The sequence below is a fragment of the Harmonia axyridis genome, chromosome 1, assembly GCF_914767665.1.
Source record: "Harmonia axyridis chromosome 1, icHarAxyr1.1, whole genome shotgun sequence".
Taxonomy (NCBI): domain Eukaryota; kingdom Metazoa; phylum Arthropoda; class Insecta; order Coleoptera; family Coccinellidae; genus Harmonia; species Harmonia axyridis.
The window spans coordinates 5,782,334-5,797,070 of record NC_059501.1 but is presented as its reverse complement, the minus strand read 5'-3'; the positions used below and the strand labels follow the sequence as shown (position 1 = coordinate 5,797,070).

The 14,737-nt window shown below is 35.8% G+C and overlaps 1 protein-coding gene across 4 annotated transcripts in view; it reads right to left on the bottom strand.

Moving 5' to 3' along the window:
• Window positions 1–1,362: 1,362 nt before the first annotated feature.
• Window positions 1,363–14,737, bottom strand: part of LOC123685246 (homeobox protein abdominal-B) — a 135,290-nt gene continuing 121,915 nt past the window's right edge. For 2 of the 4 annotated variants that reach the window (XM_045624896.1, XM_045624888.1), the window contains exons 5-6: window positions 6,367–7,164; window positions 1,363–2,758 (exon numbers count right to left, since the gene is read on the bottom strand). In XM_045624896.1, the coding sequence (XP_045480852.1) occupies window positions 2,319–2,758; window positions 6,367–7,123 (1,197 nt within the window). In that variant the 5' untranslated portion in view covers window positions 7,124–7,164 and the 3' untranslated portion in view covers window positions 1,363–2,318. The remainder of the gene's footprint in view (window positions 2,759–6,366; window positions 7,165–14,737) is intronic. The other 2 variants (XR_006748275.1, XM_045624909.1) reach the window with 2 other exon arrangements.

The following is a 14,737-nucleotide window of genomic DNA, read 5'->3' as shown; positions in this document are numbered from 1 at the left end:
GTATTCAGAAAACATTTATTACTTCCTCTCATTAGAATTTAATGTATTTCTTCCAACAATTATATGATGTGACTCATATGAAAAAAATCCGATTTCATGGTGGTAATCAATGGATAAAAGTTTCAGTATTTAATTAAGTCATATCTTATATTAAATTTCGTCAATTTGAATGATTTTTCTTCTATTATTATTAATTTTAAGGGCGAACTCTTCCATTTTTAATTGAGGCATTATGTCATTTGAGAGATAGGTGAACTAATAACTATTTTTCATGGAATTTATGATCATTCCCGAAAAAACTCTGAACTGACAACCTATTAACTAAAATCACTAGACTATCCTAAAAAATTCAGGGCGTCTACTTGTTTTTCAAGTCATATTGTAGGTGAGGTTAGGTTCCAAGATTTCTTTAATTTGATGACTTACCTATAAAATGAATTCACAACTAATTTTATTTCATAAGATTTCTGTTAATCGATGAATTGGGATAAAATTTCAGGGAATTTGGTTATCTCTCAAATAGTTTCATAGGTTAGGTTAAATTTCAAAATTTCTCCTAATTAGACCGAATATTTCAGGAAGTTTAATTTTTTCTAGCTTCTTTTCATAGTTTAGATTAAATTTTGAGATTACTTTCAACTGATCTATTGAATTTAAATCTTAAAGGATTTTTAATATTTTATTCGCAACTAATTAGGTTGGATTTTAGGATCTCGTTCTATTGTCTACATTTCAGGTTGATCAATTATTTCTCAATATTTCATAGGTTAGGAATTCAATTCAAAACAATTACTTGAACTCGAAATTTTGGGGAGTTTTTTTTTGTCAACTCATTTCACAGATAGATAAGTAGTGATCTTACTTACCACACTATAAAAGTGATTAATTCTGACAGAAGTGAATTGGGTGAATAATAATCGAACTCTTTATTAGTAGAGTTTAACTTACAGTTTACAATATAAAACAAAATATAAATGGATGTTTATAAAACACATTTACTGAGACTTAATAATATTCATGTGTATACATATACATATATAAAAACAACAATATGTATTTTTGAACACAACAATTAAAAATACAAAGTCATAATAAAATCTGCATAGGTACAAAAATCATGTTCGACATATGAACGATAAACAAACCGCAAAACATAATGAAGTAATAAATAAAACTCAAATGTTTCGAGTATATAACCTCTCGGAAACTAAAAAATTCAACTTTATAGGTCAAACATGAAAGTAAGAAATTTTAAAACATGTAATTCAGCTATCAACATTTCGAAATAAATTATGGAGATTTATTTACACAGTTATGTTTAGCTAAGAAAATTTCTCAGGTATTTCCTTTTAAATTACACGAAAACCCTAAACATTTCAAGTTTCGATAAGTACATAGCTTCTTTATAATTAGTCATTAATCATTAAATTCGGATTTCTAGAGGAGGTTCTCTTTAAAAGTATGTTACAAGTGAAGTTACATCCAGCAGCAAATGTATTTATTTTTCTCCTTGTGACGAAAATGAAGTCTTGCCTATCCGTATACAACAAGCCACAGGTACCTAAGGAGTATTTAATTATTATATATACATTAAAGCGACGCCTGTCTCGAAGTATATAAATCACGAGCAATCGTACATTGACTTTGAGCGATCGAATAAAATTTTGATAAAATATATATAATACAACAAAAGAGATAATAGAGATACAACACACGACTAAACTGAAACTCAGGCGAAATTGAACCAAAACATTAAGGAAACGATAAAACATGATTACATTTCGCTTTCAGTGGTACATTCTCGGTAATAAATATTTACACACCGTGAGACTTCGATTTATATTCTTCGAGATGAGGCAAGAGTAACAGTAGAACTGAAAAATTCGAAATATTATATGGCCAACAGGATAGAATAACCTGCAATAATTTACTATACACATTGAACTACAGAAACATGGATTACACAATACCATTCAAATTACAATCTACTACAAGGACAGTCGAAATTATGTACACTCTGAATTCTTACATGCTGCAAATTAATAAGTCCGTCACTTGGGACAGTACCTAAAAGAACGATTTGCACAAGCCCAGTAAAATGAAAGTCTCGCAAAAGTTCCGATTTAGACCTAACTATATAACTCTTTGGCACTGCAAAGAACAGGTTCATCGAAGGCTTCAAGGTCCACACTGATGAACTCTTTAGTCTTACAACTCTACGTTTTGACACACTGAAGACGAGGACGAAGAGATGCCGCTCAGGTCGTCAAGCCCTGGTTGTGGTGATGACCTAAGACCATCCCGGAGAACCCCATTGGTCACTGGTGATGCTTCAAGGCTCCGTTTGGAGGTACGTGGTGGTTGACTACGTGGTGCTGCAGGTGGTGGTGATGATTGGGAAGGTGGTTCTGGTTGTTCGTCACCGAGTTGTTGTTGTTCTGGGCCTGACTCGCCTGCCTCTGGGAGTTCTTCTTGTTCTTCATCCTCCTGTTCTGGAACCAGATCTTGACCTGTCTCTCGGTAAGGTTGAGATTTCGTGCCAGCTCCCAGCGCTTCTGCTTGGAGACGTAGGCGTTGAAGAGGAACTCCTTCTCCAGCTCCAAGGTTTGGAATTTCGAGTAGGGTTTGCGTTTTTTCCTTACGGTCACCTGACCCGTCCATTCTAAGGGGTTGGTGGAACCGCCGCAGGGCACACTGACTCCCATTGAGCCCAGTGAACCTGAGGAAAAAAAGGGAGATGGGGAGGATCCCCACATAACTGTGAAAATTAGGCAGTCGATTACAGTGTCTATTCGTGTTTTTTTTTTTTATTTTTGGTATCATTTTGGTTTCTCTGTTGTATTTTTGTACTTTGTTAGAAATTGTTTACAAAATTTTCGGGTAATAAGGTCCGATCTCTCTACAGCTCGATATGAATTGATAGTCAAGAAAGGCAAAAATCAGTACTTGTAATTACATCGAAAATTTCACAAAAACTCTGTTTAAACCCTCAATCGATATATAAAAATCTACCTAGAGAAAAAACATTGTGATGTTTTGACAATATTTTCACATTGAAGTTTTCATATCTTCGAAACTATAAATGCGAAAACTTTCCGGTAAGAAAATTGTAATCGGGAGCATAATAACAACAAAACATATTTTCAATTACATGATTACACATTTTCAAGTTTCTGAGAAATGAACATTTTGAAATGAGAGTTCTTGATTTCTTCAAAATTCCTGGAATGTGTTATAATGAACTTTTGGAAAATATTTTCTTTACAATACAATTCGACAAAAAAGAATCAAATCAAATAAATAAAAAAAATAAAAAAACGAATGCTAGTGATTTAACTATTGTAGATATATCAATGTCAGGGTTTATGACAAAAATTTTCAAGTTTCTAATATCAAATACCTTTCATCAAGTGACTCATTTGAATTTTATACCTAATGTTTCATCAGTTAAGAGTAAGATTAATGAGGAACTTTCAATTGATGAATATTCAGGAATTTGAGAAGTCATTTCAGCAAAATGATTCAAAATAGTCTTGACTTTTTAAGAATACTAACTCGGCAATAACATATAATTGAAACCAAATGTATTCTTGTCAACTTTATCTGTCTCTCCTCAATAAATAGAAAAAGGTGGAAGTTACAAATATAACTATACATTCCATTCTTTATTTTGCTATCAAAAGTCTTATGTTTTGATCATATTCAGTTACTTAAAATGAGACTTAGGTACATCATACCAAGGGATTCACGGCTTGGCTTGATATTCAAGCTCAAGTAGCTTGAGCTGGACTTGAAATCAACTCAAGTTCAAGTTAAGTAGTAGTTTTTCAATGTTAAGTCAAGTATTTATTAAGTACTTGACTTGACATTGAAAAACTACTTCTTGACTTGAACTTGAGTTGATTTCAAATCAAGCTCAAGCTACTTGTGCTTGATACAAGTAGCTTGAATATCAAGCCAAGTCGTGAATCCATAATAAGTAATACCGCAGAAAAAAAATATTAGTAAAATTAAATCAACAAAAATTATCTATACGACATTATACCCCGCTTTGTGTAAACATGAAATACCTATACCCCAAGTTCAACCCCAAATGAAACCTATCAAAAAGAATATGCAAGAGCAAGAACGGTAGAATTCTCAGATAAAACAAAGTTACAACACAGAGAAACCAAAATTTCAATCGAAACATTGCCAATTCGTTTTCCAACAAGATAAATAATCTTGCTTTCCTTGTATCATTTCTCATTTCGATAGCCACACACACAGACATACGTGAAGGAACCTGCTTTCGAGCCGAGGACCGATAGTCAGCTGTGCGTGATCACGTGACGGTCGTAAATGACGTCACAAATTCGATTGAAGCCGAGTCTGGTGTATCGTCACGGTACAGGAATCAATTCTCGTCTGGAGCCTTCGAATTAAAATATTCGAAGAAATGTTTTTCGTATATTATGATGGGGTATCATCTCTTTATGTTGAAGAATATCTTAGAAATTAACAGGGGTTCTTAGGTTGGGCATATAATGATGTTCGACGACAAGTGTAGGACACCAAATGAGCATCTGTTTCGTTTATATCTTCCAAAACTACTGAGAATAACCGCTTGATGAGAACGTTGGTAGATAATCTTGATTGAGTTGTAGGTTTTGATAAGATCTCGATTATATTTATGGAAATTAGAAATAAATTTGAATAAATGAGAAGGAACGGACAATGAAACAGAAACGGAGATCCAGTTTCCGAACATAATTAATATTTTTATATGCGAAATAAATTTTCTGGAATAATTCAATTAAAATTCGAAGACGAAATTCAGTTAACGGAAGGCTTAAAACCAATTAATGAAGTTAGATACAAAGTGAAAAAACCGCTACAAATTTTCCACAAAGCTTTATCTACTATTGCATTCGTCTCACGGTATAAAAATAATTTTATGTCTATATCCATGAAGTAAACAAAAAATATTTATATCCAGAAGAATGAAATACAAGTTGACTTATATTATGAAAATAAAACTAAAATTGCTTCAAAATAGAGAACATGAAAAAAAAAACATTAAAAAGAGATAAATACACCTAACAGCCATTCGGTTCAATACGATCTGTTAGTTCTTAACCTGGGTCAAACTGTATGAATGATTTTTATTGCTTGTTGTTATCGCACAATCAAAATTTACGAGTTTGCTTTTTATTGTTCCCATTTAAATATGTAAATTGGTTCTCTGAACACTTTACGTCCCGTCTCTCTATCAGTCTATCGGAACACTGTTATGGGATTACGACTTGTAAAAAAATTTGTAAAATTGTAAAACACCGCTCGATATATGTTTATCGTGCGTTTTCACGCACAATTTAACGAATTCTTTTTTGGTAATCTCGTTGAAGTCGCCTTGGGATAGTTCTAAGAGAAAATATGTAGGTTGTATCTTGGAGTTTTACCGTTTGGCTGAATCAGAATGTTCTAATACTGAATTAAATAGGTATCATAGATCGGATAATTTGGAAACTTTTTGAAATGGGATATAGTCGGGAATATATTCTAAAGCTTTGTCGTATTATTTAACTCTTATAATTAAATAATATTATATGATTATTTTGAGAAACTGAATTTTTAACATTGTAGGTATATCTTTTTTGTAGTAAATGTCAAGATTTTTGAGGAAAGTTCTGAATCATATTTTGTACAATTTTCATGCCTTAATAAGAATAATAAGATATCGCAAAAATAAGTAACAAAAAACGGCAATAATTTAGCTTTTTTTGGGTTTTTTCTTTGAAACTTTACGTGCTAATTGATTAAATTTGATACAAAATTTTAATGGAGTTCGATTCTCATTTTGAAGGATAAAATTTGGAATAAGCGGGGGTAGAAAACGTTCGGATGAAAAATAACTGAATTCAAGTTTTATAATCACAAAAGCGAAGAATTGAAAAACTAAACGTCAAATGGTTATTGATTTATGAAATTTTGAATTCTTCAACGAGGGAACAACAAATTTCAGACAACAATATCCTATAACCCTGGGACACACCTAATCATACGTTCCCGGTGTCAATGAACCCATCGAGCCTATACACAGCCTCTGCGGCAGGTTGAAATCGAGATAATGTAAACGGCCGAGGGGAGACACCCTCACTTCCAAGAACCCGATCGGGCTTATTTTTGAATCGTCCCGCCATCTACCGGTACGATTGGGAATAACATTGACGAGACTAATAAATATCGCGTCTTATCAATTCGACGTTATCAACACGACCCGATTTGTGTGGCGTGTTATCGAAGATAACGGAGATGATGGATTGGAGGCATTAAAATCGAGAATTATGGCAATGTTTCTGAAGTAGAGTATAAATTCAGACTCACCTGGAGGAGGATAAGGCGTCGATGGAACCGGTTCCGAACCATAGTTCCTCAGTCCGTAACCTCCATCGTGTGCGTGTGCAAAAGAGGCTCCTTCGGCCATTGCGGCCACTGCCCTGCCTCTGTCGTCCGAAGGGAGGTAGGAAACAGCCTGGTGCGCCTCCACGTGGTGCCTGGAACCCGCGGTGTAGGGAGAATACCCGCACCACCCGGGGGAAGAGAAGTTCTGGTGGCAGGAGGACACAGAAGGGTCCGCACTTGGACCCGCGGAAGGTACACTGGAATACTCGTATTTGGGAGTGACCCCCGTGGCGGTAGCCATCGGAGACCATAGGGACAAGGACGCAGCCTTGCGGGAATCCCTACCTGCAGCCGGATCCGACGCCAGGTTGTAGTACGTCGGGGTGTTGGCGTACTGGTGGTGGTTGAGACCGACGTCGAAGGCACCGCTACCTGCGTGGTGGTTCTCAGAAGGCGAATAGTTCCAAGGCTGACTGTGGTGGGAATGCCGGATGACTCCGGGTTCCGGACAATCGCCGTAAACCGAACTCAGCCGCTTAGCCGGGATCTGCAAGGGACCTGCAGAACCCCCGCTGTTGCTGGTGACGCTGGCTGGCGATGAGCTCGACGTCGCCGACGTCGTGGCGGCCGGTGGAGCAGCTACGGAGGCCGGGCTCGTCATGCCGCTGTTGCTGATGGGGGTGGCGGCGCTCTGGGGTGCCGGGGGTGGACTCTCCTCGTACAGACCTCCGTTCATCATGGACCACCAAGCTACCCCGGTGGAAGAACCGGCTCCGGTGGCTGGGGAGGAATTCGGAGGGTGAATGGCATGGTCGTACAGGGTTGGGGCAGCGCAAGCCACGGGGTCGGCGATGGTTAAGATGATGGTCGCAAATAGTCGTGTTCACACAGTCCAAATCGACACCATCACGAAGTCCAACCAGGTTATGAAAAAAGAGAAAAAAAACCACTTCAATGAGAAACAATGTTCTTGAACCTCCAAACTAAATTAAAAAAAAAATTGTCACTGGTACGAAACTCGACGGAGCACTTCAGGTGCAACACCGCAAACAAAACATCCGTAATTCGAGTTAACTGCGGTCGTAACTATCCAACTTTTACACTTTAATCGCCGCGAGATTCCCGAAAATCCTGGTCCTTCGAGCCGGATAGCCGCGCGATAGTTTCTCGTGTGTGAGTGCAACGACTTGGAGGAGATCGCGCTCGTGTTTGTGTGTGTGGGGAGACCGCTCTGCTTCGACGACGTGCGAGTCGGAAATACACACTGACAGCAACTGGAGTCTCGCTAACGATAGTCGCGTTTTACTCTGGGCGACGCGCGTGCGATCTAGCGGCCCGCGGCGTAACATGCGATCGGCCGGGTACGTAGCTATCCAAGCGCTACGTCCCGATCGGGAATTCCAGTCGGATGCAGAACGGGACGGGGAGCGGTGCTCCTAAACTCCCCCACAACCCCCTCAATTTGTCTAAAAACCCATCAAAAGACGCCGCCTTTCAAATTCTCTTCTTAATTTTACCTATCAACGAAATTTGGCGGATGCGCTTTTGTATCCCGAAAAATTTTCCCACACATGTGCGGATTTACCCGATCGAATTGATCGCCAATAATTCTCCGCGATAACTAGACCTATCTTTGTGTTTCTTTCGTTCCGATTGTAGGTAAACGTAAACATAACCCCGAATTAGTCATGGTTGAAGCGACCCCTCGGAGATTCACAAGGGTCGAAGATTTGTACGATTCGTCATAGTTGGCGGTGTTGAGAGGCCTTTATTGGATCCTTTGGTGTCTATGAGACGAAAACAAAGGATTTCGTATAGGCGTGTCGATTTGAGGTTCAAGTAGCGGGGTTTTGCTTTGATTTATCATTTATTCGTTCCGATACTGAACATTTTTTATTGCATATTTTTTGATAGTTTTTTTATATAGACCGTTGAATCGAGTATTTCAACGTTCATTTTGGAAAAATGGGATGAAATGTTGTCAAAATATTTCCATATATTAGGTTAAAATCAATAATGAATGATAAGAGTGTCGTTTTTTATATGAAATTTTATTTTCTGAATAATTGAAAAAATGCCAATCTGATCAAATTGAATTTCCAAAATGATTTGCAAAATAGTGGAGAAAATGTCTTGCAGAATATCGGGAGTTTCATCGTATGAGAAAACAATTTTTAATAAAATTCCTATTCTGAATCTATCCGATAAATATAGGTAGATATTATCCAAAAATGAAGCTATGGAGCTTTCAACAGGAAAAAATCATGATATTTTTCTGGTCTGATAACCCTCTAAACCACAAAGTGTTTTTCAGTGGTTTTTAGTTTTTCATTTAAAATACCTATTTGGTTCGAAAACTCAATCCATGAACTTGTGAGGCAAGCAATTATGGAAAAAAAAATTAAAAAAAATTCATTTCGCGGATATTTCACAACACATAATCATGAAATTGACAATATGTACTGTAAAGATGATACTGAATTCAATTTTTGTCACCGCGAAACTCTAATTCTTGCTGATTATTCGCAGATATTAATTTTTAAATGTGGAATTATGTAGGAACAAGTTACAAATCTTTATTTTAACAAATTTTTCCTTTGAACAGCTTAGGTCTGATACGAAAAAATAATGTTTTCCAATACTTAATGATCCCAATTTTGTTGAGTTCCTTGAGATAGTCGTGATTTTTCGTTATAATTTTTATGTTAGCATAAGAGTTTCATCCTCATATTTTTTTGAAAGAGTAATCATATCCACATACATATTTGAAAATTTTCTTTTGCCTTCTAATCGCTGAACATAGTGGGTTCTTCAATTCCGAGTTATATAGGTACCAAAAAATGATAGTATACAATTTCGATATAAGAATTGCTAATTCTAAAAATTCCACAACTATATCCACAAATTCCCTTGAATTATTGCAAAACAGGATCAGTGAATAAAAATAAAACATATTCCCCAAGTGCGTATTTTTATTTCCATTCACGTAAAATGGATCAACATTACAACTTTCAACCCTCGAATTCATTTTGGTCAAATAATGATAAAACAGTGATATTATAGGAAAAATAGAAGACGATATCTACTGAACTTCCCACACCCGAAAAAAAATTCCTGACTCGTCAAAACAGAACGATAAGAAACATAAAAATAAGCGTTCTCTCCCCCCAACCAGCCACAAAGATCTTTCGTTAAACCACTCAGGTCATCAGACTAGAATCTCGACTCTCTGCACTAATAAATCTTCCTTCAATTAGGAGGATAGACTTGGTACTTCGCAAGCATCCACTCAGCATCTCAAACTTATCTACACAAAGTGCTGGTTCTGGCCTCTTGTAGCAGTCGATAGCAATTTACGAGGATGATTCACTTCTCTATTTAATTAAATAGACTTGTATAACAAGCGGCGTAAATCAATTGAACCACAAAAAAAATGGGAAGCGGATTGTAGATGCAAAATATTTTTCGCTATCCACACTGTGTAATTAGAAGATGCGATCTGCATTAATGATCAAGGTAGCTGGTGGGATTGGATTTGAGCGGTTGCATCAGCTAACAACTTAATTATAGATGTTTTCTAATGAGGGATAGCTGATATCTTGATATGCGAAAACAGAACTTTTGCAACGTTTCGAAGTTGAAATGAATGAAAAATCAATAAATACAGTGTGGTTTCAATAGAAGGTTGTTTTGTTGCTGGGAGCAACACTCATTTGTTCGTGAGCATCACAAGGGTCTTCTAGTTGAAGAAATCGACTCATTTTACTATGTAACTGATTGAAATTTAATTTTTTTTTGTATTCCGACATGCTTTTGCTATTTTTGAAAAAAAATACCAAAAATTGAATATACAAACATCAGTATAAGGGTGCTGTCGGTATTTTCTTGTAGCTATACTGGCACAAGTGTCCTCTATATCTAGGAGGAGATTGATTAATATCTGTCTCTCAGATTCTTCGAAGTGAAAAACTTATGAACTTCTCAAGGTTAATGAATTCTTGACCAATTACACAAAAATCTTGTGAATGTTTTTTGATTCAATTGGTGGGTTTCATAAAACTTTTATCATAGTGATTTGATGGATCCAATCATTTCTCTGTTCAATTTCAGTTCATTTTTAACTTATGGATTCAAAACTCCAATCAACGAATTGATCGATTAACCAAAGTCCAAAATACATATATGAAAAACAAACTGATTGTATCTTAGTTTTTTCTTTCCAATAATGAAATTAGTTAACGACGCTTTGAAAAAAAACGCTAAACAAAATATGAGTGGCATTGGTATTATCAAGAGGTTTGAAAAACTTTAACAATGGTCAAAAAAATTCATTATTCTGTTTTGGAGAGTATATTTAAGTGTTTGGCCTCAGTAGTTCAGCATAAAACGGTTATAGATTATCCCATAATACATGCAGTTCGTGTTCATAGCGCACGTGATGTGAAATTATGTTGAAACTCGACAAAATGTCGAGTGAATTCAACATTTTTGGACAAAACTTTAGCTGCTATGAGGACAACAGAAATATTCGTTTGACATCGAAAAGACACTAATTCAATTATTGGTTAATTCCATGTTTGTTCTGATAACGAAACGCAGTTGTAGAATGACAGATGGATGCATTGACATTTTTTTGCGTCAATTTATTAAAAAATGAGTTTTTTGATCGAATATGAATTTTTCATTGAAGAGACTGGATACCGTAAAAAGTATTGCTAAAATAAGGAATCTATATGAAGTGTGTTCCGATAGTAATGATAGGTGCAGTATGAAAAAGGTACACGCTTCAACAACGTTTAGAAATTGTTGAATTGTTTCAAAAACAGTGTTAATTCGTGAATACTGAAAAAAATTTAGGAAGAATGCATTATTCAGTTAACTTTTTAAACGTTTGTTCTATTGAAACGAATTTTTCTTAATTTTCATGAAAATAATGAAACAAATGTCCAATACGTAGATACTTTTCTTATGATGAATATTAAAGAATTGTAAAAAAAAATGTCTAATTTCTGAACTCACTATTCGCCCTATTGTACAGACATTTGAAAGTTGTACAGCGTACAGCTCAGTACTTGGTCCTGGTACCCTTGTATCGTGTACAAAGAATTAACTTTTAAATTTGCCTATAATATGGCAAATCGTGAGTCGATCAAATGAAAAATATCGTCCATGTATTATTCTTAAATTTCTGTAAATATTCACAAATGAGCACTAGTTTTCATAAAAAAATTTAACAATTTCAAAACGTTATCAAAGCAACTATATATTTCCGTGATTGAATGGCATAAGAAATGTCCAAAAATAGCACACAGTGCTTCCATTATAATCCTCTTAAAGTGTATAATTTTTGTTGGAAAATTGTATATGAATTGAGAGAAACATCAAAAAAATTAGAAAACTATACAGAGAGAAAGTAGTAGAACGTTTTCGGAAAATTCGTACAATTCCAGAAACCAAAGAATTACATACTTATAGCCATAAGATGGACGACCCGGATCCATTAATAGGATCATCTGACAGTGAACGTCAAGATGTAACAAACAAGTTACAATAGACTCTCTGACAATAGACGTCGAGCTGAATATAGGTCAACGTCAATTTGTTACCTAGATGTTTAAAGCCGGTCATGAAAGAAGCTGAATTAAAATTGACCCAGAAAGGCACTTCTGCAATCGAAAACGGTAAAAAATATAATTTTGATTTGTAATTTAGGAATAACAACATTGAAATCATATCAATCGACAAAGTCCCATTCAAATTTGAGATTTCAACTGAAAATAATCATTTTAGAATGATGGAAGTCCATTGGAAGACTAGGTCCACTAGTAGGTATAGTTATTTTGAGAAATAAGAGGCAAGAATGACAACAAATCGAACACTTTCAGCGATTATCACATAAATGACACTTATGCAAACCTCGTCTTTTATAATAACACATCCGTCAACAACGAATGTTAGGTACCTTTTTCGCCGACAAAGAAACGAAAAGAACAATATTACCCACAATCGAAGGTTACAACCAACAACAAAGCAACTCCTACCTCCTCAAACCGAAAAGAAATTATGTTAATCACCACATGAAATATTCATGCTCCGATCGTCGTCACCGTCGTGAATTCGTAATCTACGCCTCTGACATTTACATTTCTGAAAAATCCCGAAGACCTCGAAAATGACGCAACGACGTCCGTTTCGTGCCCCCCCTGAGATGGACGTCCCTCATTTTCCTGGGATAAATCGATATCTTGCGCGTGTATAACTTTCACCGATATTCTTCAAGGGCCGAAGTCGCCAGTGGCGTAGCGCGGACGCACAATTAGCGAGGGTTCGACGGGTTGAAGGGTGGGGGACTAGTTGGAACAATGGCTGGCCGGCCGGCCACTCGCCTCCTACTGTTCTACGCCACTGCGCGCCACTTTCCAATGCGAGTGCAACGAGAGGCCATCGTCTTGACGACTGGCACCGACAAGGGCGGAGATAGTCGCCATTTGCAGGCTGGAAAGATGCAAGGATGGTGATGATGGTCCACTGTTTATTTTTGTGATGTTTGTTAATTAAGTGATAATTTTGATATTTGCCGATAATTTTCATGTAATAGTCACTTAGTGGTATGGGAAAATCTTCTGTTATCCGGTTCGAAGGACCAGTTTATGTTGAGGAATTTGCAAAATTGAATACTCCCTGATTTTGAGCGCTCGGTCCCCGAACAAATCACTATATCACATCTGCTCTTATTCTTGAATTTGAGTTAGTGTTTTTCTTGAATTTTTGTAATGGGAATTCGAATTCGGAAGCCGTACTGCACTGAGATTTCCCCAAATGACTATTATTTTCAAATTTTTGCCGGAAAATATGTAAGTTACTTTACTGTGATGAAAAATTCTTGGTCAAAATTCAAATATAGGTTTGTCTAACCGTCAACTGAAAAACTTTCGAAAGAAAAAAACTTCAGACTCGAAAATATCCGAGTAGATTTGAGGTTTGTAAACGTCTATCGAGTAGGTTGATGAAAAAATCAGTCCAACCGTTTAAAATTCTCGCGAAGTGAATATTATTCTAGAATAGTTATTTATAATACAAGTGCAGAAGGCATTGATATTCTTCCACGAGTTCAAAATTCAAAAACGAGCCACGAAGTGGCGAGTTTTGGAATGAACGAGTGGTAGAATGAGCCTTCTGTAGGAGAATTATACATTATTTTCTCTAATTCATTGCATTTTCATTGAAATTAATGAAATATTTCCATAAATATATTTTAGTGATTTTTGCATTGAAAAATGTTGGTTGGCAGAACTGATTTCTTTAAGGCAAATTGATGAATTGACAGATAAAGCCGTGGCGGAAAGTTCGGAGTACCAACATAGAATAATAAAATATAACCATGAGAACTGTGCGTTTCTGATATATTCTCGCACGATTTTGTTCTACAAGATGTGGAAGAATGAACGGAATAACCACAGAATTATAGAAATATCTTAACAATCTAGTCAAATAAAAAGTAATTATTCTGTAATGAAAAGTGCAAAGTAGTTCAAAAAAAATTCAAAACACAGGTAAATCTAGGGATTCATCAAGTCGAGTACTTTGACATTTTAACCAATTACTTGACTTGAAAATCAAGCAAGTGAAAAATTACATACTTGAGCTTGGTTTGACTTGATTGTAGATATTTTTTGCTTGACTTAATATCAAGCTACTTGATATTCCTTGAGCTTGATATGCACGCATCGCACGGCATATATTTCTGCAATCTCGTGCGCGTTTAGACTAAATGGGGGGATTTCTCGACCGCCAAGAGACTGAAGCATTCGTCAGTGTGACTTTATTAGTAGTTTTCTAACATTTCTATGAAATCTATTGGTAGATTTTCAAATTTGGCCAAAATGGCCAAGGATCTTTTATCAACGTCAGTTTCTTCAGCTCCTGGTGAAAGACAATTTTTCAGAGCTGCTCTTACAATTACAAAAACCCGCAATAGATTAGGCGACAAATCTATAGGATGCCTCATGTGCCTGGAGGTTTCTCAATATTAAGAAATTTTGTTTTTGTATTATTTTTTATTCTGTTATGATTTAATAGTAATTTTATTTATGTTTCTATTTCAAAAAAGTTGATATTTTCGGTTCTTTTATAAAATAAGTTCAATTAATTGAGGTGTTTTTTGCAAGGTATCTCCTCATTTCATCATTTTTCTATTGATGTGACACACTGACACTACACAATAAAACTGCTAAAAATCAAGTAGCTTGATATGATTCAAGTAGGTAATTGATAAATATATACTTGACTTGACTTGAGATTGAAAAACTTGACTTGAAATCAAGTCAAGTAGCTTGAAAAGTCAAGTAGCCAA